The sequence below is a fragment of the Sus scrofa genome, chromosome 15, assembly GCF_054392235.1.
Source record: "Sus scrofa isolate SSC_HxYL_T2T_F1_AM1 chromosome 15, Sscrofa_HxYL_maternal_Yorkshire_Landrace_v2.0, whole genome shotgun sequence".
Taxonomy (NCBI): Eukaryota; Metazoa; Chordata; class Mammalia; order Artiodactyla; family Suidae; genus Sus; species Sus scrofa.
The window spans coordinates 152718703-152745917 of NC_139397.1; the positions used below are offsets into that span (position 1 = coordinate 152718703).

A 27215-nucleotide genomic window follows, 5' to 3' on the forward strand; every position below is an offset into this window, starting at 1 on the left:
GGCACCTGGAAGCGGCGTGGGGCCCTCTTGGCCCCACATGTTGCTGACATGCTCACAAGGTCTTTGGAAAAGTCAAGTGAAAATCTATCCTGACCATGTGCTCAGAGAAGTTTAATAACACGAGTGTCACGAATGCCGACGGCCCGTGGCGTCTGGCAAGCCCCTCAGCTCAGCGTCCCAACGACCCCTGGCCCCCAACGCGGGGACGGCAAGAAAGACCCCACGCTCTGCCTCCGGCCGCGGGGCGGGCCCAGGGGAGCCGACCTGCGTCCGGCCGCGCATCCGGCGCTCACTCTCTGAAAATAAATCTGTGCTCACTGTACAAAAATAAACAGAACGCACATAATAATAATAAAAAAACCCTTCAAAAGTTAAAAAAAATGTACAAGCAAAAAATTTAGAAAGGAAAAAGATGTAGCATTCTCCCCACGCAGAAAACTGCTGAATGGGGAGCAAGAAACGGAAAGTTCACAAAACAAGGCTTCTTCAGGCTCTTTTTGTGAAAAATTCATACAAAATCAACGGCAAATTTATATTCTTTGCTAGAAAAACTCATTAGGTACCTAAGTGCATGGAGGCGGGGCAGAAGGGACCGGGTCAGAAAATAATTAAGATGAAAGGACATTCCTGCAGGACAGCTGCCCGAGGCGCACGGAGGACGGAAAGCTCTCCCGTCGGGGCTTCGGAAATGCATGAGCTTCGAGCCAGATCCCGTTCCATGAGCACCTGGATGGCTAATTCACACGTCTTTCGTTTGCCAGGGACCTTTACGACCTGCATTTATTTTATATATATACTTTTTCTATAAATGCATTATAAATATTTTATCAAGATTTCATAAGAATCAAGTTTCTTAGCTCGGAATACATTGGAATATATATTATACATATATATATTTATTTATACCTAAAATTTAAGCAATACTTCATGCTACTTGCTTTTAATAAAAAGCATTCCGATCGTAACACTGAAAGTGTGCCTAGGGCATGCTCCACAACCAGACAACGATGCTCAATTGGTATGTGATGTATGAGAAAAGAACACTTTGGATTCATTTAAAATGTGTGGGACTTCGAAACCCCCGACAGTATTTACCACTTTTTTTGGAACTACCTCCATGTTTCTTCAACAGCAATAAAGCAAAGACAGGGTGGCAGGACCTCGCCCTCGCGGGCTGCCGGCCGGGCCCCGGGCCGCTCCGGGAGCGCCAGGCCAGCACGTGCCGGCCTCGGGGACCTGTCCCACCCCTTCCTGCGGTTTATTTTTTCTTAAGGCATTGTTCCTCAGACTTCAGAAAACCCAGCCACGAAAATCCATCCGAGCGATTAAAAAAAAGGCACAAACGCGCATCGTCCGCCGGCTGGGAGCAAACAAGCCGGCTCCGCGGGCTCCCACTTCGCTTCGCGGCCAGTTTGTCTTCCTCACCCGCGCCCACCGTCTCCCACCCGCGCCGCGCCGCGCACGGCCGCGATCAGAGGCGGGCCGGAGCCGCAGCGACTGGCTCTCGAAAAGAAAGAAGCTACAAGAGGAGAGGTCTGCACGGGGACGTGGAACTGTGGGGAATCACCAAACCGTAAGCACCAGTTTTGATCAAGTTTGCTTTGTGTTGTGAGATCTTTGACGTTCGTCCCTTTTCCTCGCGGCGGCCACCCCGGCAGCCCGGCCGCGGGCTGCCGCAGGCTCCCTCCCTCGGGGGCGTCCCGGGGGGATGGCCCAGGGCGCCTGCTTCCGCGTGTCCGTGTGTCTGCGCGTCCCGGCGTCTGTCCCGGTTCTGGCAGGCAGAGGGCTTCCCGCCGCCCTCGCCCGCGCCGCGCCTGTGGGCTCCGAGAACGCCGTGGCGGGACGCAGGGTGACAGCAACTTGTTGGCGGATCTTCAAGACGGAGACAAACAGACAAGAGGCCGCAGCTTCCGGAGCGGCTACAGGGGCGGCTCCTCTTCCATGGGCTCCTCCTCGGGTCTGCGGGCGCCCCGGGGGGAGGGGCGGAGGCGGGGGACAAGCAAGAGTGACGGTGGGCATCCCCCGGCCCTTTGAACGTCCCTTCCCCCAGGGCCGCGGCCACCCCCCAGGGTCCCCGGGTGAGTGTCCCGCGTCCAGGTGCCCTTCCCGTGGTTGTAAAGAACGGGGAGGCCCTGCCGCCCGGTCCTGGACTGGGGTGGGCAACCCGCCCCCGCCCGGGCTGGCTCCGGCGAGCCTGGCAGGGCCCGCGGGGACAAGCCACCTCGTCCGACACAGGAGCAAAGCCTCGGCTCGTCCGCGGCAGGCGCGGGGGCCAGGGCGGGAGCCACGCTCACCTCTTCTCGGGTGCCTTGACGCCCACAGACAGCGAGGCCATGGCAGTGACCGTCTCGGCTTCCTCGTTCTCGCACTTCTGGGCCTCGACCAGGGAGTAGCCCACGGTGGAGGCGAGACGCTGCAGGGAGCGCCAGTACTGGCCTGGGGCGGGGGGGGGGGCTCGGTTAGGACCCTGGGCGCCGGGCTGACCAGCAGCCTCCCCCGCCCCGGGGGTCTCCAGCAGGACCTCCCTGGCGCCTTGAAAAGCACCAGTCTTTCTGGACGCGGAAGCCAGGGAGTTGCCTGGTTACAAAGTCACAAAGGCTGGGACTCTCTGGACAGGCCCACCAGAGACGAGGCGTCGGGGATGGGGCCCGGTTCCCAGGCCTGGCCGCTGCCTCGTGGTGGGGCGGCTGGGAGCCGGCTGCTTCCTGACCCCACCCGGAGCCTCTGAGGTGACGGGGGAGGCGCCGCAGAGCCCGGGTGTTGGGGGAGGCCGGGCCCCCTCGGGGCCTGCACGGCACACAGGGCTTCACGTGGGGTATCGGTGGGAATGGCCCCTGGCCAGGGCTCAGCCCAGAGCAGGGAACCCCTGGTTTCCAGGCACCACACGGATGGTCTCAATGACTGGGTCACCCCAAAGACCTCAGACCTAAGGCCAGCAGCTGCGTGTCGGAGAAGGTGTGGGGACCTGAGAATCCCTGGGGGGTGCCCCGGCCCTGGCGCTCGGGGGCAGCGCTGGGGAGGGGCTGCCCTCTGTGCTGCGTCTCTGGAGCCCAGGCCTCTCTGCGCTGGCAGAGGTCAGACCCTAGGACACAGGTTCACATCCAAGGACCAGCCCTGCCAGTGGGGAGCGGGCAGGTGTCCTCACGGACCCACTGGGCCTCCATTCTTTTGTCCCATAAAATGGCCTTGACTGGTGGGCTGTGGGGCACTGAACGGGGTCACTCGAGCTTCTCTGCCTGCTCACCCCACGCTGGCCCCTAGGCCTGGGGGAGCAGCTGGCAGTGGGCGAGGCCCGGGGTGGGGGGAGGGCCCCTCCCCACGAGGGCTTCCGGGCTGAGCCAAGGGCAAGGCCACTCACTGTGGATTTCAATGACCTTCTCCATGGACCGCACGGCGTTGGCGTTGGGTCTCTGCTGCAAAACCTTTTCTGGGAGAGGGTCAAGCTGGGGCAGAAAAGGATTGGAGGGTGAATTAAAGGAAGTTAATAAAGGAGTTTCCCGTTGTGGCTCATCGAAGACAAACCCAATGAGTATCTATGAGGATGTGGGGTCGACCCCTGGCCTCGCTCAGTGGGTTAAGGATCTGGCGTTGCCGTGGGCTGTGGTGTAGGCCGGCAGCTACAGCTCCAATTCGACCCCTAGCCTGGGAACCTCCGTGTGCCTTGCTTGGGTGCGGCCCTCAGAAGACAGACAGACAGAAAGAAGGATGTGGCTGTAATCCCGTGTGTGTTAAAAGGGAGCTGCTCACAGGCTGCAACGCTTTCTTAGGCGCACTTGCTAATAGAGCAAAGAGCGTGGAAGGCCCAGCGTGGCTTTGGTGTTTACTACGTAAGCTGTTGACACAGTAGATTTCTCTTCTCTAAGGAGTTTTTCTTTGGCGACGGTCGGAATATTTGCGGGTCCCGATGTGAGCGGGATGAGGGGTGATGTTCAGAACGGGGCCGGCGCAGAAGGCTGGCAGCTGGGTCTCCAGCACGGAGCCCACAGCATCATGTCAGGGACCTCATTACGACTTTTCGGAAATGCCGCTTTCATAGCCCTTATCAATAGGAGCTTTGTAAACAGTGCTTGAGTAGCCCTTGTTCTCACTTTTCTTCCAACGAAAGGGGCAGGGAGCAGAACCTCTCAGGAGGGAACCTGTGCTCAGAGCTGCTCCTCGGGGAGGAGGAGCACGCGCCCCCCGACGGCCGCGGGCAGACCAGAGCCAAACGCGGAGGGTTCAAGTAGATCAGACACGGGCAGTGACAGCGCTAAGGGGCAGACGAGCCTGCACACCTGGGGGGACCTGCTGGGTTCTGCAACAAAGGTGGGACTGTTGGGGTACAGGCCTTGGACTCTGCAGGCCTGGCTGCAGGACCACCCTGCCCTGAGGATGAGCGGGCAGAGCAGGTGCACAGACCGGGCTCCACGGGGACAGCCAGTGGGAGAGACCCGCCCTGAGCCTCGGCTCTGAGCAGAGGTTGAAAAACAAAGTCCCTGAGATCTGCCTGGTTCTCGACACGACAAGCGGGGAGCGGCCGTTTGGGGTGGCCGGGGTCTGTGATGCTGGCCGCCCAGAAGACAGCTGGCAGGGTCCTCATGTGTCCCCAGACGGTGCCAATTTGCACCGCCAGTTCGGTTCTAGGAAGCATGGATTCCCAACCCCCAGATCATACGCCACAGGAGAAACCCGACACGAACCGGATCAGCAACAACAAGCAAGCTCCTCGGAGAGACGGCCTGTTCCAGGGCCGGCCCGGGGAGCGGTCAGGGAGCACAGAGCCCCTTAAGTGCAGAGTCGGAAGGAGACAGGAGGGCGGGCGCCTCGGAGGACACACCAGGGCCACGTGGAGACGAAATGCGTGACACGTGCTGCACTGGATCTCAGAGAATAAGATTAACACCCTCGGGTCCACACTGATGTGATACGCGACTGAATAAGCAGGTAAACGGGAAGAAAAGATGTGTCTTCCAGAAGAGGAGTTCCAGGAACGCATGCACACGCTCCCCGGAGGCTGAGCCCCACACCTCCCGCCCTGGCTCCCTGCGTGGACTGCGCCGGGTCGGGACGTCCACGGAAGAGCCCACGGGGAGGAGGAAACGAGCAAGCCTGGTGCAGTCGGACCTGCGAACCCACCGCTCACGGCCGACCTCAGCGGGAGGGCCACGTGGATGGTGCCACGTGGATGGTGCCATGGGGCCCGGGAGGGCTGGGAAGGGCGCCTGACCTGGGGTCTTCCTCCTCCAGCCCCCGGCCCCAGTCCAGTCACCAGGGACAGAATCAGACGTTCTAGAAAACACCTGGCCAGGCCTCCTCAAAAACCACTGGAGTCGTGAAAAATAACAGACGACCGAGAAACCGTCGGGGCCCGGAGGGACTAAGGAGACGGACGTGAAACAGAAAAGGGCGGCTGTGGGAAAATGAGCGAAAGCTGCCTGCATCCCTGAGTTCAGCTGCTAGCGACGTGCCAGGGTTGGTTTCCAGGTTGTGACAGGTGCCCCACACGCACGTAAGATGGTGATGCTGGGCCCGTCTGGGCTCCGCCGGGACACACGTGCCGGCTCGGTGGAGCTCCTGGACATCCGCACGTGCTCCCACGTGGAAATTCTACCTTAGAATGAAGACTGAGCTGCTCCACGACCTCAGCTACCGAAATGATCACGCTTGAACTGTGCTGTGTGTTCACTACATTAAAAATAAAGATGAACGAATGATGCCAGAACCAGGGATCACTGAAACTGAAATGGCCTGTTTGAAAGAGAGCCAAATACAACTTCTAGAAACGAAAACATATTAGTAGAAACTAGAAACTCAGCGAGATCCGCTAAAGAGAAAATGAGTAACCTGGAAGCAATAACTGAAGAAATGAGCCAGAAAACAGCCCAGAAACAAGGGACAGAAGGAGGCCTGCGTGTCCTCACGGTGTCCCCAGTGGCGGGGTCCAGGGCTCAGGGATGCAGGACCTCAGCTCAGGAAGGGAGGATAAAAGAAGACACCCTCCCCCAGGCCAGCAGAGCGACGGCAGAACAGCAAAGACAACAGGAAACTGGAAGAGCAGCTCGAGACAACAGGGTAGTCTGCACGGGCGCAGCGGTTGGCTGAACACCAGCGGCTTCACAGCAAAGGAAACAGGAGCAAGAAGACAGCGTGTGAGGTCTCCGCGTCGAGGTGAAACCTGCCCGCCCGCCCAGAGCTGCAAGCCCAGTGGAAGCATCAGCCTAGAATGAGGCTGAAAGGAAGCCTTAACCGCAGACCACCTGGCAGAGTCACCCCAGGAGTCCTTCTCCAGGGAAGCCCTGCAGGAGGTGCAGGAGGTGCCGGAGGCAGAAGGACGACGAGCCAGAAGGAAGGAGCCCTGAGAAATGAGGCTGGTGAGCAAAGACAGGGACCGCGGGAAGAGCACCCGTGGCGTCCACTCAGAGATGGAAGACACAAAAGAAAGAGGGAAGTGACACACCAGGCAGGGATGACGTGGGACCCGGGAGGGGGCCCTGGGCTGGGACCGCCCGCTTAGCACTCAACACACAGGATGCCAGCTACGTTAAATTTCTGATAAGCAAGTACTGGTGATTTCCAGTATAAGGACGTGCAAGTGGGTGTCCCGTGTTTAAAGTGGGCGCCCCACCTGGGGTCGGCTGAGGTGAGTGACCTCGCGGGGACACGGGCTGACGTTTTCCAGGACCGTTCCTGAGAACCGGCAGCTGGCTGTTCTCAGAGGGCAGAGAGGAGGCGGGGGACTCCTGAGCAGGTGGACAGAAGCCAGCGCAGGGGCAGAGGGAGCTGCGGAGGAGGGCAGACGCAGCGCAGTCGCACCGTCAGCCACCAAACAGCACGCGGCCAAGCCAACTGCGACGACCGCGGTCTCCAGGTACAGCAGCCGGGCGGGCAGGACTGCGGAGGAAGAGCGGGCTGGCCGCACGCTCTCCGCCGCCGGAGGAAACGGCTGAAGCGCGGAGGGAGGCTGGACGGGAGGAAAGCGACAGAGCAGGTGCACCCGCAGCGGGGCCGGCACAACGCCTCCCGAGTTTGGCGCGACAGAGCAGGGGGAAAACCGTCCTGGGTGTGAAGGCCACTCTGTGATGGCACAAACTTCAGTTCCTCAAAAGGATCTGCCGGTCTAAAATAGGGGCATCTTAGGGCAACTGCTTCAAAGCACGGGAAGTGAAGGCGGAGATTGGGAGGCGAGGCGCGTAACCACCCCACGCTGGCGAGCCCGACCAGCTTTCTTGGAGCAGGCAGACACGCAGCCAGACCTCACGCAGAAGGCAAAGTGTGAACGGCACGGTTCCCAAGCTCGGGTTCCTGGACGTAAAGGGAACGCCACAGAACGGGCGGGGGACGTGCTCCAGACACGTGTGGAACGTCCATGCGGACTGACCGCACACCAGCCCGCGAAGCGCGTCTCCACGCAGAACGAACACCACGCACACGAGAGCAACGGCGAGAAACAGGAGACAAAGAGACCCACGAGACCCACGGGTGGACATTAGAAAACACAGCAATCGTGGGTCAAAGAAGAGAGCATAAAAGAAATTAGGACACGCTTAGAAATTTAAAAACGTAACGGAAACACCACAAACCACAGTGTGAGATGCGGCTGAACACGCCGCTGGGGGACATTGACAACTGTCGACAGGGGGATATTTGCAATTCTAAGGCGCATATTGGAAAATAAGACTGGAAAAGTGCTGCACTTAAAAAACGAGCAAAGACAACAGCACGGTCCCAGAGGAAGAAGGAAATGCACAGAAAGGGGGCAGAGGTAGATTTCGGAAAAAAGACAGTCGCTGAAAGTGAACTGAAGAGGAGGCGCCGAGAATCGCAGGAGGAGGAGGAGCACGGCCGCAGGGCAGCAGCGGAGACCGACCGCGAGGGACCACCTTCGGCCAGGGACCCTGGAGACGGGGCGGAGGAGGAGGAAATCCCTGGTAACCCCAAACTTCGTTAGGGAGGAGATGAAACCATGGCCACCTCGGTCACCTTAAGTTTCCTCCCAAAGGAAACCCAGGGCCCAGGAGAGCCCTCCCCGTCAAGACTGTGCCGATCCCACACCCACTTCCAGAGAAAGAGAAAAAGAAGGGATCCCCAACCGTTCATCAGTCCACCTGCCCATCCGTCCACCTAGCTACCCATCTACCCGTCCGTCCATCCACCTACCCGTCCGTCCATCCATCCATCCATCCACCCACCCAAGCATCCACCCACCTGTCCGCCTGTCCGTCCGTCTGTCCATCCATCCACCCACCCACCCATCTCCACTCTTCTATCTGTCCATCCACCCCCACCCCCGTCAAAAACAGGAATGAATTGGAAAAAGATGGTCTAACAGAAAAAGGGGCAGAAGACATGAAGAGAAAGGCCGAGGGTCCAAGACTCGTGGGGAAGGTGCTTGGCCTCCAAGGTGACGAGGAAACGACCTTCAGCGGAACCTGGTGCTGCTCCACCTGGCAGACTGGCAGGGGTCCAAGGCAGGACACCCCGTCCCCGAGGGTCCTCACCCACTGCCGGGGCCCTCGGGACAAACCCGGACGTCGCCTTGTAAACACGGGACCCACCACCCCTCCCCGAGGGTCTGCTTCAGACACGGTGCCCTCGTGTCCCAGGAGACTGCACGGGGGAGTGACTGACGGTAACCGCCCCGGGGCCACCGCTGCCCCCGGCCACTGTGAAGGTGGCACTGTCCACGGCTGGTGGGGACAGGGATCAGAGCCCCCACCCGGAGGCACAGAGGTGCGTCAGAGCCTGGTCCAGCTTGTGGGAGAAAGGCGCCAGAAATTCTCTAAAATTAACCCCAGGTCCAGCTGCTCCCCGTCCTGAGGGCAGCACCATGGGTCTCCCCAGCGGGACCCACACTCGGCTGGCAGCTGGCCCTCCTCTAGCAGCCTCTGCCGCGGTGCCCCCGCCGAGCGCCCAGGCGCCCGAGTCACTGTCTGCCTCCCACCCCCCACCTCTCCAGCCGCCCAGGGGATCAGCCGGAGCACAAGGCTCCCAGCCTTGACTTAACGACAAAGGGGTCGGGAAGCGGGGGAAACGCCACATCTCACAAGACGGAAGTCTCTCACTACTTGGGACGCTCTGTTCACTTAACAGACACGACTGAGCAGCCCGTGAATTAACAATCACTATTCTCCACACTGAAGCTCCGTCAGAGAACCGAAGAACACGCCCACCCCCGCCTCACAGAGCGTCAGCCAGCCTCGTGGGAAACCCAGGGCGGGCCCCGGCTCTGCGATGGGTGTGGGCGGCGGGTGGCACGTTCATGCAGCGGCCCGAGTGGCGGAGGGGACACCGCCGTGGTGGCGGTGGTGCAGGAGGTCCGGCCCCCGCTGAGCCCAGGGGGATGCAGCGTGACCCTCTTCCAGGGGAGGGCGGGGCGGGCAGGTGTGACCAGGGACAGGGAACCGGCACCTCAGCGGGGGGATCTGAAGGACAGAGAGGCGTCCAGCGGCCACAGACGGAGAGCAAGCAAGTGGCCCCGGCCCTGCTCGGCCAGGAGACGCTGGGAATTCTTGGCCAGGCCTTGGCTCATAGGCCTGAGAGGGGCTGAGCGGGGAAGCTCCGAGGGCCTCCTCTGGGGGAGAACAAAGGGCCGGCGTGGGCCACGGCTGCGTCCTGAGCGATGGACAGGAGCCCCCAGCCGTCCTGTAGCCCGTTTACCTCGTGTGTGTTGGGGCTTATCCTGAGCTCAGTCTTTTGTCTGTCTTTTTATCTTTTTAGGGCCACACCCGCTGCATATGGAAGTTCCCAGGCTACAGGACTAATCAGAGTTGTAGCCATGGGCCTACACCACAGCCACGGCAACGTCAGATCCGAGCTGCACCTGCGACCTACACCACAGCTCACGGCAACGCTGAGCTGAGCGAGGCCAGGGATCGAACCAGCAACCTCATGGTTCCTAGTCGGATTCGTTTCCGCTGCACCACAGGGGGAACTCCCTGAGCTCAGTCTTAAAAAGGGGGCCTTGGCAGAAGTGGGCAAGGAAACACCCAGAGCACCCGCTCTGGGACCAGGAAGCCCTTACGCTACCCCAGCAGTTCCGAGGTCAGAGTTAGCGTTGTTCAGAAAACAGAAAACTCTGCTTTGTGGGGGTCTGGGTGGGCCAGGAAGGCGTGAGATGACAGAGGCCCCGGGCCCCTGTCCTGTCCCCGTGGTCAGAGCCCCTCGGGGCAGCCACACAGCTGGGATCCCAGCCCTGCATCTTCCTGCATCTCATCCCGTCCCAAGTTCAGCCGCCCGGCCCTTCCTTCCTTTCTTCCCAAGAAGACAGAGTCCGCTGGGGACCCGGGGGCTCTCTGGCTGGACCACACCGCTGCCCAGCTGGCTGGCTCTCCCCCGTCTCTGAGCACTCCAGGAGGGGTGCCTGCCAACCCTCCCGTTTAAGAGGCAGAGCAGATGGGACCCCAGTGCATCCCTCCCTGTCCCCACTGCCACCCCGCGTCTGCCCGTCTCTCCATGCCTCGTGGTCCCCGTGGAGCTGGGCGGGGGGTGTGGGGGGTCCCTCTGCTGCAGGAGGGCCTGCCCGTTCCCTGCTCGGGCTCCGTGGCCTGGGCGCATGGAAGTGCGCCTGGCAGCCGGGCAGGGCTCCACAGTTACCCGGAAACCAGTGGGCAGCGTGTTTTCACAGCCCCTCCATCGAAAACGCAAAGGCTTGTAGAACACGATGGGGGGGCGGGGCTTTCAATGCAGTTTTGGAAAAGCAAAAACACACCATGAGGGGCTAAAAATTATGACTCCTTTTGATAAAAGAGTAAAGAGACTCAGCAGCCAGTGGGGGGGCGGGGATGTGCGCTGGGGGCGATGCTCCCGAGGCCTGGGTCCAGGGCCTGCCCCTCCGCTGCCCCCACCCCCAGCTCCCGTCCCAGCAGCGGCTGGGGGGGTGGTCCCGGTGCTCCTGGTGGGTCCTCTGCCCCCTGCAGAGAGAGGGCGCAGGCGACTTAAAGGAGAATGCCCTTCCCTCGGGACACACAGCCCTGGGGGTCACAGCTCAACAGGAGGCCCACACCTGATCCAGCGCAGCCTCTGGCCTGGCCACTCGACCGGCCGGCAGCCTGCTCCATCGTCAGGCTGGGTAACAAGGCGACTTTGCCCAATTAGCACCTGCCAGGATGCGGCAGGTTACCCGCCCCCGGTAACTGAGGGGTGTGCAGGCCCCAGGGCCCCTGCGCCCCCGCAGAGAACAGCATGTGTTCTTGCACTGACCGCCGGCTCCCCCGCGGCCTCCCAGACCACTTCGTCCTGATCTCCCGCCTGGCCTTCTCCTGGCATTTTTGCAGCTGCCAAAGTCCTTTTGGAGGAAGAGGCGTTTAAAAAAATCAACCACAAATGCTAAGCACCGCGACCACAGCAGTTTCTCGGTGCCTGAGCCTCACATGAGAGGGTGGAGCTCAGTGCTGGACGTAACAGGACCCGCGGGACAAGCCCAGCCCCAGGAGGGGTCAGCACCTTACTGTCCCCTGCGTCCCTTTGGAACCATGCCGGCTGTCCCCACGCAGGCCCTGCTCCTTCAGCGTTTAAGGGCAGGGCTGGGTCCGGGGACCAGATGGGCGGTGCTCGTCGCCCTGAGCAGGATGCGCCCTGGACAGGCGGCCCTGTCCGTCTCCCCGCGCCCACGCACCTGCTGCTTCTACCCACGCGGGGCTGCACCACTCCCCGCCCCTCACGAAGCAGGACGCGACGAGGGGCAGCCGTCCCGAGGGAAAGCCTTTGGCCCAAGTCCTCCACGGCCTCCCCCACCGACCTCGGACTTGGGCTCAAAGAAAGGGCAGCATTTAACCCTGAAAAGCCACCCGTTTAAACAGAAACCTGGCCCCAAAGAAACCTCCCCGTGGGGTGACACGTGACATGAGAAGTGACGTCTCCACATACTGACCACCTGGCCCTCAGCGCCTGCCCACCGGGCTCCTGGGGGCTGCACCGCCCATTGAGTGACATGCACGTGACACTGAAAGTATGAGGTGCCCCCCTGTACGCCTCCCACCCGCAGCCCAGGCCACCGTCCCCAGTCGGCTGTCTGCGTGAGCCGAGCTGTCCACCGCGCCCAGAATCAGCCTCGTCAAAGACCACAGGGCAGAGGAGAGAGGCTCCGTCCAACTTTCTGGCACTAAAAAGATTTTTCAGAGACCGCGATAAAGCTGGTGCTTCCCGCTTTTTGATGTGTTTTCAGTAAAAGAACCTTTTCTTGATCAGGAAGGAGGGATGGGCCCGGCTGACAGCTGCGCGCTCCGCTGCTGCTGCAAATAACCAGCTCTGAGAAGCAAAAGGCTTCGGGAGCGTTTGCATGTATAAATCAGTTGCATTCTACTCATCAGAAAGGCAGCGGGGGAGATAGTTTTATGCAAAGAAGTGGGGGGGGGGACGTGGTAGATGCCCCGAAAGCAAACGGGCACTTGCTGGAAAGCCTTCCAGTGGCCGCCAACCGGGTGACCAGAAGAAGAGAGGCCACCGGGGCCTTTGATCTTCTTGGGACTTGGTTAAAATGAACACCATCCATGCAGCAAAGGTTGTCAGGAGACAACGGAGACACCCCCGGATGCCTGCCCACCCCTGTCACCAGCTGGTGGCCTGTCCCAGTGGGCGGCCAGGGAGCGGGAGTCCGGGCTGTGGAGCCCAGCACACAGGTGGCCACACCGGCACCGCCTCGCAGGGAGCCAGCCTGGTGACTCTGGCCGCTGGTCCTACCCGTGCTCTTGGTGCCAGAGGCCTAAGCTTTCCCTGTGCCCCTGACTCGGCCACTGGGCGCTGCTGCTCCAGGAGGTACATGCCTGTCCTGGGGCTGGGCTCGGGCACCCCTGCTGGATGCCAGGTAACCCTGACCCTACTAGGGGAGCATCCTCAGGCTTCGTGAACCCGCAGAAGCCCCGTTTGGTCTGATGGGGGAGGGGAGGGGAGGCTCCAGGGATGGCTTGAGAGCAGAGCTCCCAGCTGCCTCTGGGGTCCCCGTGTGGGCCTGGCACCGCCCTGCCACAGCTAGGGCCCCAGGGCACTTGGCCTGCACCGCCTCAAACCAGCAGCTCTTTGCTTGGACACACGCAGTGACGCCGCAGCAACAAGAGGGCCGTGCGGTGGGTGGCGGGAACCAGGCACTCCTCTGGGCTCCTGCGACAGGCTCGGGCAGAGCCCTCTGTGGCGGGAGGCGGGGTTTCCAGAAGAGCGCGTTCTGAAACTCGAGACGGAACCTGCACATGTCCTCAACTCCAGGCGCTCGGCACTGTCCCCGCAGGACCTCCGCCGCCCTGTCCCCTGCTGCCGGGGTGGCTCTCTCTGCCGTCCCACCAGGAGCATCGGGGAGAGCACGGGCGGCCTGTGGCTGCTGGGGCTGGAAGGCTCTCGAGTCTCTCCCTCCCTTGATCCTCAGAGCTCGCTCTCCCGGGCCAGGCCCTCTGAGCCCAGGCCATCAGGACACAGGGCAAAGCCCCCACCTGGGAGGAGCGGCAGGAGGCCACGGGGAACTCTGGCACCCCAGCCCCCAAGCTGGCCTTGGAACTTCCCAGAGAGCCGAGCATGCACGGGAGGAAGCCAGGACGCTGAGGTGTCCCCCAGGTGGCACCCGCACAGGTGAGCACCTCCAAGACGGACCCTGAGTCACCTTCCTGGAGCAAAGGGTCCTGGCTGTCCTTTTGCTCACCTGCTTCTGGCACAAGCAGTTTGGGCGGCTGTGTAAAAGCCCCAGCAGGAGGGGTGGGGTGGGGGGGACGGCGCGGGGACAGCCTGCCCTCTCTGGGGCTCCTACCTCGTTTCCCAGCAAAGCAGAGACGCAGGCCTCCGAGGCGTCACAGATGGCTGTGAGGTCGTGACCCCCCTCCAGGGCCAGGACCACCCGGCCGCCGGCCAAGCCCATCAGCTGCTTCGTCAGGTACCCAAAACCTGCAAGGGAAACGAGATCCGGTCAGGGTGAGGCCCGGCCGCGGTGCCGACGCCTGGCAGCGGATCAAAGCGCCCGGGAGTGCATCACGGCACCATACAGAGACCCGGGGCTGGCACCCGGGGCTGCGTAATCGGAACCAGGCTGGACTGTAATAAATTCATTGAGGAATTTCGCTTTGGGATTCTTTTTGATCTGTTTGGAAGTAGGAATTATGGTTTCGGAGCTTTGATTTTATAATGCCGCAGATCATCTGGTTTGGGGGGAGGGAGGAGCCTCCAGGGAGCCCCTCAGCTCTCCTGCTGGAACCACAGGGGCAGGGGAGCCAAGGGGCAGGACCACGTCTGCCCCAGAGCCTGGGGGGGCCTGGTCAGCACCCGGGGGTGCGGGGCACACGCATGCACGTATGCGCACACCCCAGTGCGTGTGCCCCTGTGGGTCTCGGGCCCCCCGGTCTGCAGCGTCTGGCTTTCATCAAGGGCCAGAGTCCCTCCACTGCAGCCACAGCATCCTCCTGCTGTGGCAAACCCCACCCTCGGCCAAGACGGTGACGACGGTGAGGCCAGTGAGACCGAGGCCCCGTCAAGGCTGGTCAATCAGCAGACGGCCGGTGCTAGGGGCACTGGTGAGGCGGTCCTTTCCCCCAGCCTGGGCTCCGCCTCTGACGGAAACAGTGACACTGGCTTGGAGGTGGCCATGGGCACGGGCCACACGTCTGCCCTCCGCCTGGTCACTCTGTCAGCCCTTGGCCCACGGCCCAGGCAGGGGGACTCTGAGGTGGCCCTTTGTTTCTGTCCTTCTGCTCCAGCGAGCCGTGCTCTCCCCACGTAGGGACAAGGGACAAGAGCTCTTGGCCATGTGCACTGACGGTCAGCACGAGGGGCCCCAGGGCCTTGCACGAGTCATCGGGGCTCCGTCTAGAAACCCCAGAAGAATCCTGGCACCTGGATGACCACGACACCCAGGGCGCTGGGTGGTGCGGCTGGTGGCGGTGGGGGACGTGCCCTTCTTCATGGTTTTCTGTGACAGCAGAGGCCAAAGGGACACCCCCCCCAATTCTGAAGTAAACCTACTGTCGGCCAGCTCCCTCCTCACAGGTTTTAGGGTTTGCACCCCCTCAATGCGGGATGACAACCGCCAGCCCAGCACGTGGGCCCCGTGCTTACGGGCGGCATGACTGGATCCCAGGCCGAGTGCTGGCAGGGAGCTCCCGCAGCACTCTTGTCTACCCTGACCTCCGGCTCGCCCCGTGTCCTCTGGGGGTGCCAGGACTGCGCTCCTGGGAGATGTAACATGGAGAGTGTCTTTCCACTGCCGCTAAGAGGGACGTCTGGACACAGCACGCCTGACACCTGCTCACGAGGACAGCGGAGGCCCCACTGTGCCACCTGCAAGCCCCACTTACATTTGGCAGAGAGGTTGTAGCCGCCGAGAGGCGTGGGGTGGCCCTCCACGGCGTCGAAGCCTGATGACACCAGCACCACGTCTGGGGCAAACTCGTTGGCGATCGGCATGACCACAGTTCTGCAAAGGATAGGAGGAGGTGACGCCGCGTCAGCTGGGTCACGGCCAGGGGAGGGGGCGCTCTGGGGGGGGTCGCGGTGCCCAGCTGCCAGGCCTGCGAGGGGTCTGCCCTGCCCACCCTCCAGTCACTTTCGGGGGCCCTGATTCGAGATGCGCGTGGTCACCGCCCTCCCCGGGGACGCAGAGCAGCGGCCGAGCAGGTGGGAGAGGCCTTGGTCCCCACGCCTGCCGGCCACGCCCCTGCAGGCCACGCCGTTGGCTACGACCGACCGAACAAGGACGCCTCGCCTGCAAGGGGACGCGTTTGTTAAAGAGAAATTCAACCGGGTCACTTTGCTGTACGGCAGAAATTGACAGAACACTGTAAACCTACTATAATAAAGTTTAAAAAAAGAAATTCAACACCCAGGATCTTTGAGGGGAAAACTGATGATCAGGTTTTAAGAGAACTCGACTGTTTAGAAACATAATCCTCCCGCTGAGAAGGTCAGCAGTTAAGTCACACTCAGGAAACGAGGCAGAGAGTCTCCCCGAAAAGAAAGGAGACACACTTGGTAACACAAAGCCCCCGCCAGGAGCCTGCAGCCTGATCGTTCCAGCCCGTCCTGGAGACCCACTTCGTGCGGAGAACAGAGAGGGCACGTCGAGCCGAGCACTTCCGTCTGTCCTTTATTTGTCCTTGATTTGGAAAGTCATCCCCGACTTTGTGCGGGCGAGGCGGGCAGATGACAGCACCGGGCCTGGGCTCCAGGGCAGCTGAGCAGAGGGCACGCGGTGGTGCCTGGGTGCCGCCAACCTCTGCCACCCATCTGTCTATCCCCGGCCAGGGGAGCCCAGGTGTCACACCCAGATTGGAGAGCCCTCTGCCTGATGCTCAGGGCCACGCACGGAGCAGCTGCCTGGGCACACAAGCCCAGCCCCTCACCGGGTCTGCGGAGGCCCACGTGGCACAGCTGATGGACCCTCCCCATGTGCCCACAGGGCAAGGACCAGAGAGCGCCACAGCCATGGCCACAGGGCGGCGGGGCTGGTGTGAAAGCCCCCGCGGTCTCTCCATCAGCGCTCACCCTTGACACTGGCACAGTCAAGTCCCGAAGGCAACAACTGCGGCCCCAGAAGCAAAACGCTCAAGATGAGGGGCGTCTCCAACCGGGAACTACTGTGGACCGCTGCGCTATTGAGAAGCCCCTCTGACTCGGGTGGGGAGAGAGCCAGGCAGGTGACAACCTGGCCGCCACCTCTGCAGGATCCACGGGGAGGAGCCAGGTCACGATGGGTCGGGGGCCGGGAGAGTCCGCCACAAAGACGCTCATCACGCCGTGCCCGGCTCGTCCCGCCAGGGAGTCCCGACCAGGCTGGCCTCTCGTCGTCTTCCTGCTTTTATCTTCCCTCCTTCCGAGGCGGTGCGCCGCGAAGCCCTCTGCCCAGGCTGATGGGGCAGCTCCCAAGGACCCAGGCGCTGTCCCTCGGGCGTCCTCTCTTAGGGCCCGTGACCACAGCCCGGGACCCGGGAGCGGGGCTGGACGTGTTCCTGCCCAGGGCCAGAGTAAAGGTTTGTGTCTTCAGCCGTCTCTGCCGCCGCCACTGCGCTCGGCCCGGGTCCCCGGAAGGCGGCCCCCACGACACGCGGCACCGCGCACGGCGAGCTCCAGGAGGCCTTCCACAGCGCGGGGTGGGCTCAGCCCACGGCCCACTTGCCGAGCCCGCTCCAGACTCCTGCCGCCACTCGTCTGGAGACGGTCTCCCGCGCCCGACCCCAGCCCAGATTTTCACGTGTCTCCCTGGGACGCCGCCGCACAGGGGGGCGCGCAGTGCCCTGAACACGGCAGAGCCCGGTCTTCTAAAGAGCATCGTCCGAGCGCGCGCCTGGGGTCGCGGGTGGGAAGGAGGAGATGCCTGGGAGCCGGGAAAAGCCTCTGCTTCCCAAAGGCACCGGCCACCGTGCCCTCAGCGAGGACCTGGGGCGCCTCCAGGCCCCGGCGCACGTGCCCTCATGGTTCCGCAGAGACGGGCTTTCAATTGTTTTAATGACGTTCTTGTCACAAAAACGCTGTCTTCGGGCAGGAGACAGACCCAGCCCTGGTCTTGGTATGGATTTTAAAGCCAAGACAGCTTTTCAGTGGAACCGCAGCCGTTTCATGCCGACACAGGCTCATTCACAAAGTGCGTCCATTCAGCCAGCGCACGTGGGGCTTCGCTCGCCGCTTTGAAGTGCTGCTGAGTGATTTCACGTCTAATCCCCCCACAAAATTAAAACAACAGTCCTGTTAAAATCATCATTAAAGGAAGTCAATTCCAAGGGTGTTCCTGGCATCTGTGCGTGGTGTGTGGCACTGCCCAGCAGCCAGTCATAACAAACGGCGAAGCACGGTGGTGGGCGGGTATGAGCGTGGGTGGGCGTGTGTGCAGGGCGGGGAGGGGGTGGCGGGCCGTCCGGGGGCGAGCCGCGGGGACCGCCGACCTGTGGGCACACGTGCTCGTTTCATTTTCCCGGTTGGGGACCCTCTAGGTTATAGCCCCAAACACTCGCTAGAGCTGAGAACATCTGAAACGGTGCGGAGCGTCGGGGGGGGGCCCAGTGGGTCTCCAGCACCGATCCCCACCGTGCCTTGAGCCCGGGGAGGCGCTCTGCCTCCTCGCGTCTAAGAGGGAGGCTGAACGTGGCCTTCTGGACCCAGCTCCCATCACCCCACCGGGAGCCTCGTGCAGGACGGAGGCGGAAAGCACATCCAGTAGACGCTACAAAGAAAACGGGCACCTGACCATAATTTCACTTCTAGAATGAAGTTTTAACGCACAGCTAGTCTCCAACAGTAAGATCTGACTCTTCGCTCTGGGCCTTCTCTCAGACCCTTGCTTTAAGGTGATATGTCCGTGGGGTCCCCCGTGACCTTTTTTCAGGCCACCCGAGGGCACAGGGTGGCCCGGGAGCAGCCCATCGGTCATCTGCTTATGGGGAGAAGAGGCAGACCTCAGGGAGGAGGTGGGCAGGTGTAGCCCTTAGTGTTGGAAGCTGGAGAGGAGAGGGGTGAGGGACCAGAAGCAGCGGCTCACGCTGGGGGCGGAGCTTGGGGGGGACAGTCGTGTAAACCACAGGGGCACCTGGGCATGAGGTTCGGGCCGCCGCCACTGTGATGCCCAGACGCGGCCCCGCCATCTGCCCTGACACCCCTCTGCTCCCTCCCCTCAGGCCTGCAGCCTGCTGGCCAGTCCACACCTGCGGCCAGGTCTCCACGGGGAAAAGCCGGCTGGGCGTCCGGGAACGGGCAGATGGGCATGGCAGGTCCTGCCTACCCTGTGGGAGGGGCTCCAGGAGGTGCTGCGGGACACTTACTGCTCAGAGCCATTTTGTGATGAGCCACCGTGTAACCTCAGGTCATCAGACCAGGGGGTGTACGAACCACAACACGACCGAAGTGCAATACTCGATGCTGCAGCTGGTTCCAACTTCCAAGAACAAATCACCTCTCGATTCGACCCCCACCAGCGCCACACACAAAACCCACCAGACTCACGCCGATGTGGCCAGCAGGCCAAGGCGCCAGGCAGCATCTGGAGACGTGGGCACAGCGCCAAAGCCTCCGCTGGAGTGGGGGTTCAGGCCAACATGCTGCCCCTCCACAGACCCAGCTTTATGGACCTGGCTACCTGGGTACCTGACCACACAGCTTCAATAATTTTGATAGTTGAAACTTTCCTCTTGTCACATCCTGTGCAAAACCCTCTCTGAGGGCAGGAGGGGGCTGGGGTGTTGCCTCTGGGTTTGGGATGACTGCACACCTGCCCGGCAGGAGTGGCCTCTGGGCTCCTGAGCTTTGGGGTCTGCCCCGCCTCCTTACAAGAGCGCCACCAAAACCCATTCAGGCCAGCGGCTGTGCGTCAGGTGTGGCAACTCTGCCCAAAGATGGTAAGGATGGGAACTCAACTGCCCAGGCCTGGCTGCTCCGACGGTGAAGCCGGGCTGCTGGGCAGGGCCAGACCCAGCAGCCAGGTGCCAATCTGTCCACCCTGGAGGGACCAGGCCTGCCCTCTCTCCCCTCGGCCCCTTCCCCTGCTCCAGAGCTGGTGTCCCCACGTGCTGCCAGCCCCTCTGCACTCCGCTCTCCCGGATGCCACCGGGTCGGGGGGCACCCGCCCCCCCGCAGGTGGAGGCAGCACCCCACTATCAGACCTTCTCTGAGCTCACCCCTTCTATCCTGCGCGGCTGTCCTGCCGCAAGCGAGGACAGGCACCACACGGCACTCACGTTTCATGCAGACACAGGGGCGGTGGGCGGAAGGCGAGATGGCTGAACTCTGAGCTTTTTTAGCTTATTGTCTTATGATCGTTTCTAGAATGTCCTCAGATAAAACTTTAACAGAGGGAAAGATGTGGACGGCCTTACGGAGATACAATCGCCGCTAGAAAACAAGATGCAACGGGGAGGGAGGGCTGCACCCACAGGCACGAGCTTTCTGGAACAGACAGGCCACCGTGAATGCAGCCAGTGACACCAAACTGTACACTCACACGTGGTTAAAACAATCGGCTTTGTGTATATTTGAGCACAACAATAAAAAAGTGTTGCAGTTCCCATCGTGGCTCAGTGGTTAACAAGCCCAACCAGCATCCCTGAAGACAGGGGTTCGATCCCTGGCCTTGCTCAGTGGGTGAAGGACCCGGCGTTGCCGTGAGCTGTGGGGTAGGTCACAGACAAGGCTCAGATCCGGTGTTGCTGGAGCTGTGGTATGTGTAGGCTGGCGGCTACTGCTCCGATTCGACCCCTAGCCTGGGAACCTCCATGTGCTGTGGGTGCAGCCCTAAAAAGACACACACGCACACACACAGTGTTAACAGCATGGCCCATGAAAGCAGCAGAAAAACCTCAACTCTGGAGCCAGCCTTGAAAAGTCAGCGTCAACGGGGTGCATCTGCTCAGCAGCTCCATTTCAAGGCAAATCGCAACTCATTAAGGGATTAAAGCCGCCGCCGCCCTCCGGCATCCCGGACAACCTGTAGCCGCCGTCATGGGAAACCCAAACTGCGACCCAGGAGCACAGAGGCCCGCCCGCATCCGCGCTGCGGCGGCAGGTACGCCAGGGGTTAAGAAAAGAGCATCATTATCTCCCGCCCGAAGGCTCGGGCTGCGCAGCAAACTTCAAAGCGCCGGCCTGGCTGGTTCGAATTAAGGTTCCCTTTTCTCCTGCACGTCTCTGAGCCCAGGAGAAAGTGCTGCTGCCTCTGGATTTCATTAGGGGCAATTTTCTTATCTCTTCTTCATCTCGGGCTTGATCTCCCGAAATGCAAGGAGGCAGGCGTGGGTCTGAGCGCAAGGTCTTGAAGGCGGAGGCAGCGTCCCGGCCCCGGGGGGCCGCGCAGGAGGGGAAACGGATCCTGACCCTCCGCCCCCATCAGATCGATGCCCAGGGAACCATAAACCGTCCACTTCAAAGTGCTATTTTACATTAAAATCAATAAAAAAGGCCCTGAAACAATTTTCCTTTTCAAAGAGGCTGTTTAAGCTTTCAAAAGTTCACTTGAGAGGGCATCGCCACGTACGCACTTGGCAGAAGATTAGAACAGAATGTCAACAGCGACTCGGAGCAAAAGGTTCCTCTTAAAGGCTGGCGGGGGCGGGGCGACCTCAGGCCTGCGGGCCCGGTGGCCTTCGCACCCCAGTCCGGGCGCCCGGGGCGCAGTGAGGCTGGAACCTGCCCGAGGGAAGACGCGGGCTGAAGGAAGGGAGAACGGCTACGTCCACATTAAACCGCAGTAGGAAGCAAGTTCCCCTTCTCTGCCTGCCCAGAATTCAGCCTCCCTGGGGGCCGCGGGCCGCCAGGGACACCAAGCTCACTGGGGCCGTACCCACGCCCCCTCCGGCAGGGCCTGGCACTCTCTCCAAGGAAGCCCCCGAGAGGCCGGGTTCTGGGGAGTGGTGACAAGTGCTGGTGACCAGAGGGTGCCCGACCGGGGGGCAGGCAGGCCTAACCCTGACCAGGGACAGAGGGCTCCGCTTTCCCCAAGCGGGTGTTTAATCGTGTAACTGAGAGACTTTCAGACGCGTGTCTGTGCGGGAGCCTCCTCTCTCCACGAGGAAGGCAAGTGTCAGGATCACAGTACATACCCGAACAGGAGGAAAAGAAACAACGAAATTCAACCAATGAAGGAAGGAAGAACGGACGCCGGCGGCCACCTGGGGGGCCTTCTAAGGAGGTGAGCGCCTCCTCCGCAGGCAGAGCAGTCTCACTGCCTGAGAAGCCGACCACGCCGCAGCCTCCCTTCTGTGAGCCGAGGGGCTGGGGCCGGCGAGGCCTCACGCTGGTCTGGTGGAGCCACACTGGGGCGCGGCCTTTACGCAGACCGGACACCTTCCCGGAGGTTCCAGGACGAGGGAGCGCAGCTGCAAGGGCTCACGTGACCTCAGCAGTGCCCCCCGTGCCAGCGGTGGTGTCCACGCCAAACTTGCCCGGGCGTGTCCTCTGACGGAATCTCACTCACCAGACAGGACGCACATCTGCACTCACACAGAGCCGGGCACACACACACCCACAGGTGCACACGCGTGTCATGGAGAGACCTGTGCATCATGCGTACACACCCCTGCACACGTGCACTTGCTCTGTAGATGAACAGGACAGCAAGAACATGGCGGAAAACTGCAAAGCTCTCCAGAAACTTCCTGGGGCTCCAATGCCCAGGGCAGTGATTGTGCCCTCTGACAAAGGCTGGGGTCTGCCAGGCTTCGCCACCGAACAAAACTCTTCCTGCCGAGCGCCCCTGGGACCCGCACTCAGACGGGCTGCGCCCTGGGCACTGGCACGTCTGGAGCAGGAGGAGGACACCTGGGCCCCAGCGCCCCTCTGGCGGCAGGCAGCCCTTCCATCTGGCCCAGATCAAAGCAGAAATCGCCATTTGATGACAAAAGCAAACACCGCGTTTTAAAAACAGCCTGCAGCTCGATCCTGGGGGCCCCGCACAAGGTGGAGGGCGCGGAAGGAGTGGGGACCTCTCTTGATTTTATGTCACTGGGGGGGGGGTATATTTATTTCTGTTTCCCATTATCTCACAAAAGGTTTCTGGGAAGAAAATTAGGAGACCTGAGCCCTTCCCCAGTCGGGCACCCGCTTTTCATGTGCGGAACCTTCGGACGCCTGACTCTGTCGCCGTCCCCTTCTTCCCACGAAGACCCGAGAGGGTCTCCTGCTCCTCCCCGAGGCGGGAGCAGGAAGGAAGGAGACAGCCTTGAAGATGCCACCTCCGGCCTAAAGAGCAAACTGGGGGACACCCTGGGGCCCGTCCCTCCAAAACACAGGACAGAAATGCTGGCCTCTGCAGGCCCGGGGCGGGGCGGGGGGAGGCCCCGGGGGTCCTGCCGGGGCGGGCTAGGCTCCCCAGGGAAAATGAAGGTCAAAGGAGACAGTACACCCCGCGATGGGATGCGTGGAACTCCCGATCATCCCTCAAGCCCCGGGGGCAGGAAGGCAGGACTCACCTGAAGGCCGCCAAGTACTCGGCGTCTCCCATGGGGGGGTCCAGGCCGCCCGTGAAAGCCATGTTGACGTTGAAGCCCACGCCTGGCCCTGTGCCCACCTGCACGAGGAGAGGGACGCGAGTTGCAGACCCCGACTCAGACAGCACGGGGCCCCCCACACTCTGCGCCCCCAGCAGGTCCCAGGCCCCACGGCCCCGAGGCCCTGCCTCGCTGCCACCAACAGCAGAGCGTTTTCGGAGCGCTGGGCTCGGAAACGTGGGGGCGTGGGCTGCCACGCTCCCCGGCCTGCAGCTCGGGGAGGGGGTCGCGTGCCGACAGAGGGTGACTGGCGACTCTGCGATGGGGCCGTCCTGCCCGACTTCCTGGCGGGAACGAGGCCCAGACGCAGAGGCAGCTCCCCTGGTGGGATTCCGGCTGCTGGGCCTCCCGCCTCAGCGTGAGGGTCTGGCTGGGGCGCTGGGTGTCATGTGGGAGCCTGTCGTGCTGGGGCACCGTGGGGACCCACCAGGAGAGAGGACGCGGCCAGCGCCCATCCAAGGGACGGGATGAGACGCGTTGTGCCTGCACAGGGAGCCTCTCCTGGGGGATGGCGGGCACCCCACGCTCACCCATCCGTAAACTCTTCCTCCCGCCTGGATGAGTTTCGGTCAGATTCCACGTGGGCACAGGCCGTGGCATCCGGTCACCCTCGGGCCGCGGGAGCCTCCGCCCTGCCCCGGTGCCCCGCCCCTCTGCAGCCCCGCTCACCTCGTCAGGAGCCCCGCTGCCCGGGAAGAAGTTGCCGTCGTCGTAGCGGTGCAGCGAGACATAGAGCACGCTGGGGTCGCTGTAGAAGGCCTGCTGGGTCCCGTTCCCGTGGTGCACGTCCTGGGGGCAGGGGGCTGACTCAGCGCGGGGACCCTGGGGCCCAGAGGAGCCTCCCGCCCCGAGGGCCGGGTGGCATCTTCCTGCAGGCGCTGGCTGGCGTCGCTGCCCTCCCCCAAGCCTGCGATTTTCCACGCGGACTGCAGCTGCTCACTGTCCGGCGTGCGCGAGGCGCCGGCTCTGCTCCAGACCCTGGGCTGCGCAGAAGACCGTCCCCGGGGCTGAGGGACAGGCGCGGGCACCCGGCACTGGTGGTGCCAGGCCCCAAACAGGACGGATGAGCCGCTCCTCCTCATCACGGCGCCCACGTGTTCCAACCACACAAGTGGGGCGCCCGGGCTTCCTCCAGGCCTGAGGCCACACAAGCCCTGGGTCGGCGGCCTGCTGCCCACGCGCCGGCGATTCTAAACCCCGGGGACCTGCTGAGTGTCATTCCCTTATTTCTGCGAGCTGTCTGCGTTCGCTACAGAAAGTGTGGAGCGGCCGCTGTGAGCAGGAAGCAACTCCATCCCACCAAGGACGCCCGCCGCTGCCCCAGGGGGAGGGCGCACACCAAGGCCCTCATGGCGAGGGCGGGGCACGCACGGCCACTCGCATGCATTCCGACGTGACAGCCGAGCCCTCCCCGCAACCCCACATCCGCGCCAGAGACATCGGGACCTTCTCCAGGGGCCAGACAGGGCTGCGCTGGCCAGCACCCGGCCGCTCTAAGTCCGCAGGGTCTCTGTGCCCCGAGGGAGCTGAAGGAAGGGCTCGCTGGGGCCAGGGCACCAGGCACCCCCAGCATCTAAGGGCCCTGGACCAGTGCCCGCCGCCTGGCCTCTGGGGTTTGCTTTTCTCCACTGAGGAGGACTTCGCAGCACACGAGATAATCCCACCTGAAGTACTTAGAAAAGTTGTGAAATAACTCGTGAATGCCAAAGAGAGGGCCCCCTTCCCCGCCGCAAATGGCTTAAAAAGAGTAAGAATGCGAACACGCTGAGCAGCCTCCTCCGGCATCAGACCCCGTACACCTGCTCTGGGAGCCCCGTTATGCAACAGTGTTTCCGCAGCTTACCCTTGGGGGCCCTGGGATCGTCGGAGGGGGCCCCCTCCCACGGGAAAATGGCAAGTAGGTTAAACCAGCATAAATAAGGTGCCCCCTGCAGGAGGAGGAAGGGCAGGGCGGCAAAACCTCCCACCTTCCTGTCCTGCCATCATCCATCAACCTTGCTCTCCTCAGCGCCCCACCCCCAGCTTCTAGACACTTCAGGAACCTGGCCAAGGGCAGGATGGGCTGGTCAGAGCTGACAGCAGCCTCCTGGCAGGTTCGGGATTTCTCTTCTGCATCTCGAGGTGGTTTCCAGAAAGTTAAGGTCCCCAAATCCCATTGCTGGCAGAGACAGAAAAGCCCGCCCCCCTCCTCACACCATGCCGGCTGCGGCGGGGGGTCCAGACAGCCCAGCAGCGGCGCCTGCTCCCCAGGGACTGGCCACTTACCCAGTCCACTACGAGGGTCTTGCTCACGTGCAGCCTTTGCTGGAGAAGCTTGGCGGCGATGGCCACGGAGTTGAAGTAGCAGAACCCCCTGCAGGCGAGCATCAGGAGAAACGGAGACGAAATTCGGGTGTTGACGAGTTTGCCTACAACTTGCGATGGAACATTCTAGAATCCCATGAGGGTCTAAGGCCTGGCGGATGCCTGGCTCCTGATCAAGCCATTTGGAAGCCTTAACTGATGTTTGTAATCGATGGACACACACAGTTCCCACACGCAGGCCGCCAGAGCTCCCGCGGTGAGAAAATCCATTCCACCTTGTGCCGCCAGGACGCCTCCCAGAGGCACGAAGGCCCACAGAACCCAAAGCTACTCATTCCACTTGCCCACTGCTTATCCTTCCATATTCTAAGACGCAATAACGATTCTAGAGAGTCTGGAGAGAGCGGGAAAACAAGCTAAGAAAGTCAGTCAAGCGAAAAACAAAGTCCCCCAAACCTGAATTTCCCTTTGTCTGAACCATCACAGCAATGGAGCAGCCCGGCCTGTTTTGTTTTGGGGACCTGGTCCAGCCGTCTGGAAGCCCTTGCACCCCAGCACACACAACCCCTCCTGCTGCACTGGCCTGGGGATGGGAACTGCCTCAGCCGCCGAAACCCCCAGGAAAACTTCTCCGGAAAATATTCCTCTGAGTTCCAGCCCGGTCCATTTGGGTCCAGTCTTCAGAATATCCAGCAACGAGACCCATTAGAAAGGTCACTTCTGAGAAACGCACGTTGGCGCTCGCTCCTGGGCCATGCGGACTGTCCCGAGCCGGCGAGTGACCGCACAGTGCTTAGGACAGGCCCCTCTGAGGCCAGGGGGCCCCTTTCTGGAACCCCGCCCGACGCCCTCACCTGGGATTTGAGATGCCGAGGGCGCTGGCCGCTGCCCCCGCTGGCTGTCTGCACTGTTCCTGCTCTGCCCCTTCTTCCAGGCAAGCCCATCACCTCATCCTAAAGCCCCTCGACCTGGCGCTCGTCTGTCTCGGGCGCCCGGGGGCCAGCCCCCCACATCGCGTTCTCCGGCGGCTTTCCTGTGTCCACTCGCAGTCAACGGCTGCGGTCAAGGCCTGGGACCCCCACGCAGCTGGCTTCTCCTCCACCTGCATCCGTGTACCATGCCCACTACCTCGGCCAGCTCCTCGTGTGTGTGGTCAGGGTGCCTGGCCAGCTGACTCCTGTGGTCGCAACCCTGGGACCTCAGCCTCCTAGTTCCAAGCTGTAAGCGGGTCGGCTGGAAGCCCACATGCGAGCAGACCTGAGCGTCTGGCAGTGGATGCCCCGGGGCAGCGCCGTGCTGTGGGAGCCACTGCCCTGGACTGACTCCTGGGCCGCCCACTCCGAGCCCGACCCATCGCCTCCCGTGGCCAGTCCCGACCAGCTCGCGGCTGCTGGTCCTGGACGGGGGGTGGGGGGTGGGGTGTGGGGGACCAGACGCGGGAGCACATCCCAGGAGGGGTCGGGAACGGCAGGTGCCCTGCCCGCGAACGTCGTGCGCCTACTCACATGGGCGTGCTCTCCTCCGCGTGGTGTCCCGGAGGGCGGACCACAGCAAAGCCGTTCTGGGCGCGGGAGACAGGGACAAAAGGGCGGTTTCAGGTCAGTGAGGAAAAGATGAGGCTGATCCTGAGTGGGGTCAGGGTCTAGGTGAGGGCAGGTTTCGGGCTGCATGGAGGTCCCTTCCGGAGTGTCTAAGATAAAAGGTGTGGTCACTCTGGACCTTCCACCTTTGCTAGCCTGCTGGCGAGGCTGGGAGCTGCGTGGCTGGGGAGTCCGGGTGGGGTGGACGGGCACCTTGGTCCCCCTCTGATCATAACCAGCATCCCCAGGAAGCAACCTGACAGGAGCCCCCAGAGCAGATGAAACGGAAGGGGCTTGGCCCGGACGCCCGGTACCACACAGGTGCTGCACCTCGTTTGGCCCTGGTGTGGATTCTCTGCTGTTAGTGGAGCTCAGGTCCCAGGGGCCTGACTGGGCAACGCAGGACACAACCCCTGAC

At 62.0% G+C, this 27215-nt stretch overlaps 1 protein-coding gene across 9 annotated transcripts in view; it reads right to left on the reverse strand.

Annotated features, from left to right (window-relative positions):
* Positions 1-748: 748 nt before the first annotated feature.
* Positions 749-27215, reverse strand: part of HDAC4 (histone deacetylase 4) — a 275503-nt gene continuing 249036 nt past the window's right edge. For all 9 annotated transcript variants that reach the window (XM_021075899.2, XM_021075896.2, XM_021075897.2 and 6 more), the window contains 9 exons: positions 26723-26778; positions 25179-25266; positions 23583-23702; positions 22836-22933; positions 15246-15364; positions 13709-13842; positions 3359-3443; positions 2295-2436; positions 749-1959 (listed from right to left, as the gene is read on the reverse strand). In XM_021075899.2, coding sequence (XP_020931558.1) covers positions 1920-1959; positions 2295-2436; positions 3359-3443; positions 13709-13842; positions 15246-15364; positions 22836-22933; positions 23583-23702; positions 25179-25266; positions 26723-26778 — 882 coding nt within the window. In that variant the 3' untranslated portion in view covers positions 749-1919. The remainder of the gene's footprint in view (positions 1960-2294; positions 2437-3358; positions 3444-13708; positions 13843-15245; positions 15365-22835; positions 22934-23582; positions 23703-25178; positions 25267-26722; positions 26779-27215) is intronic.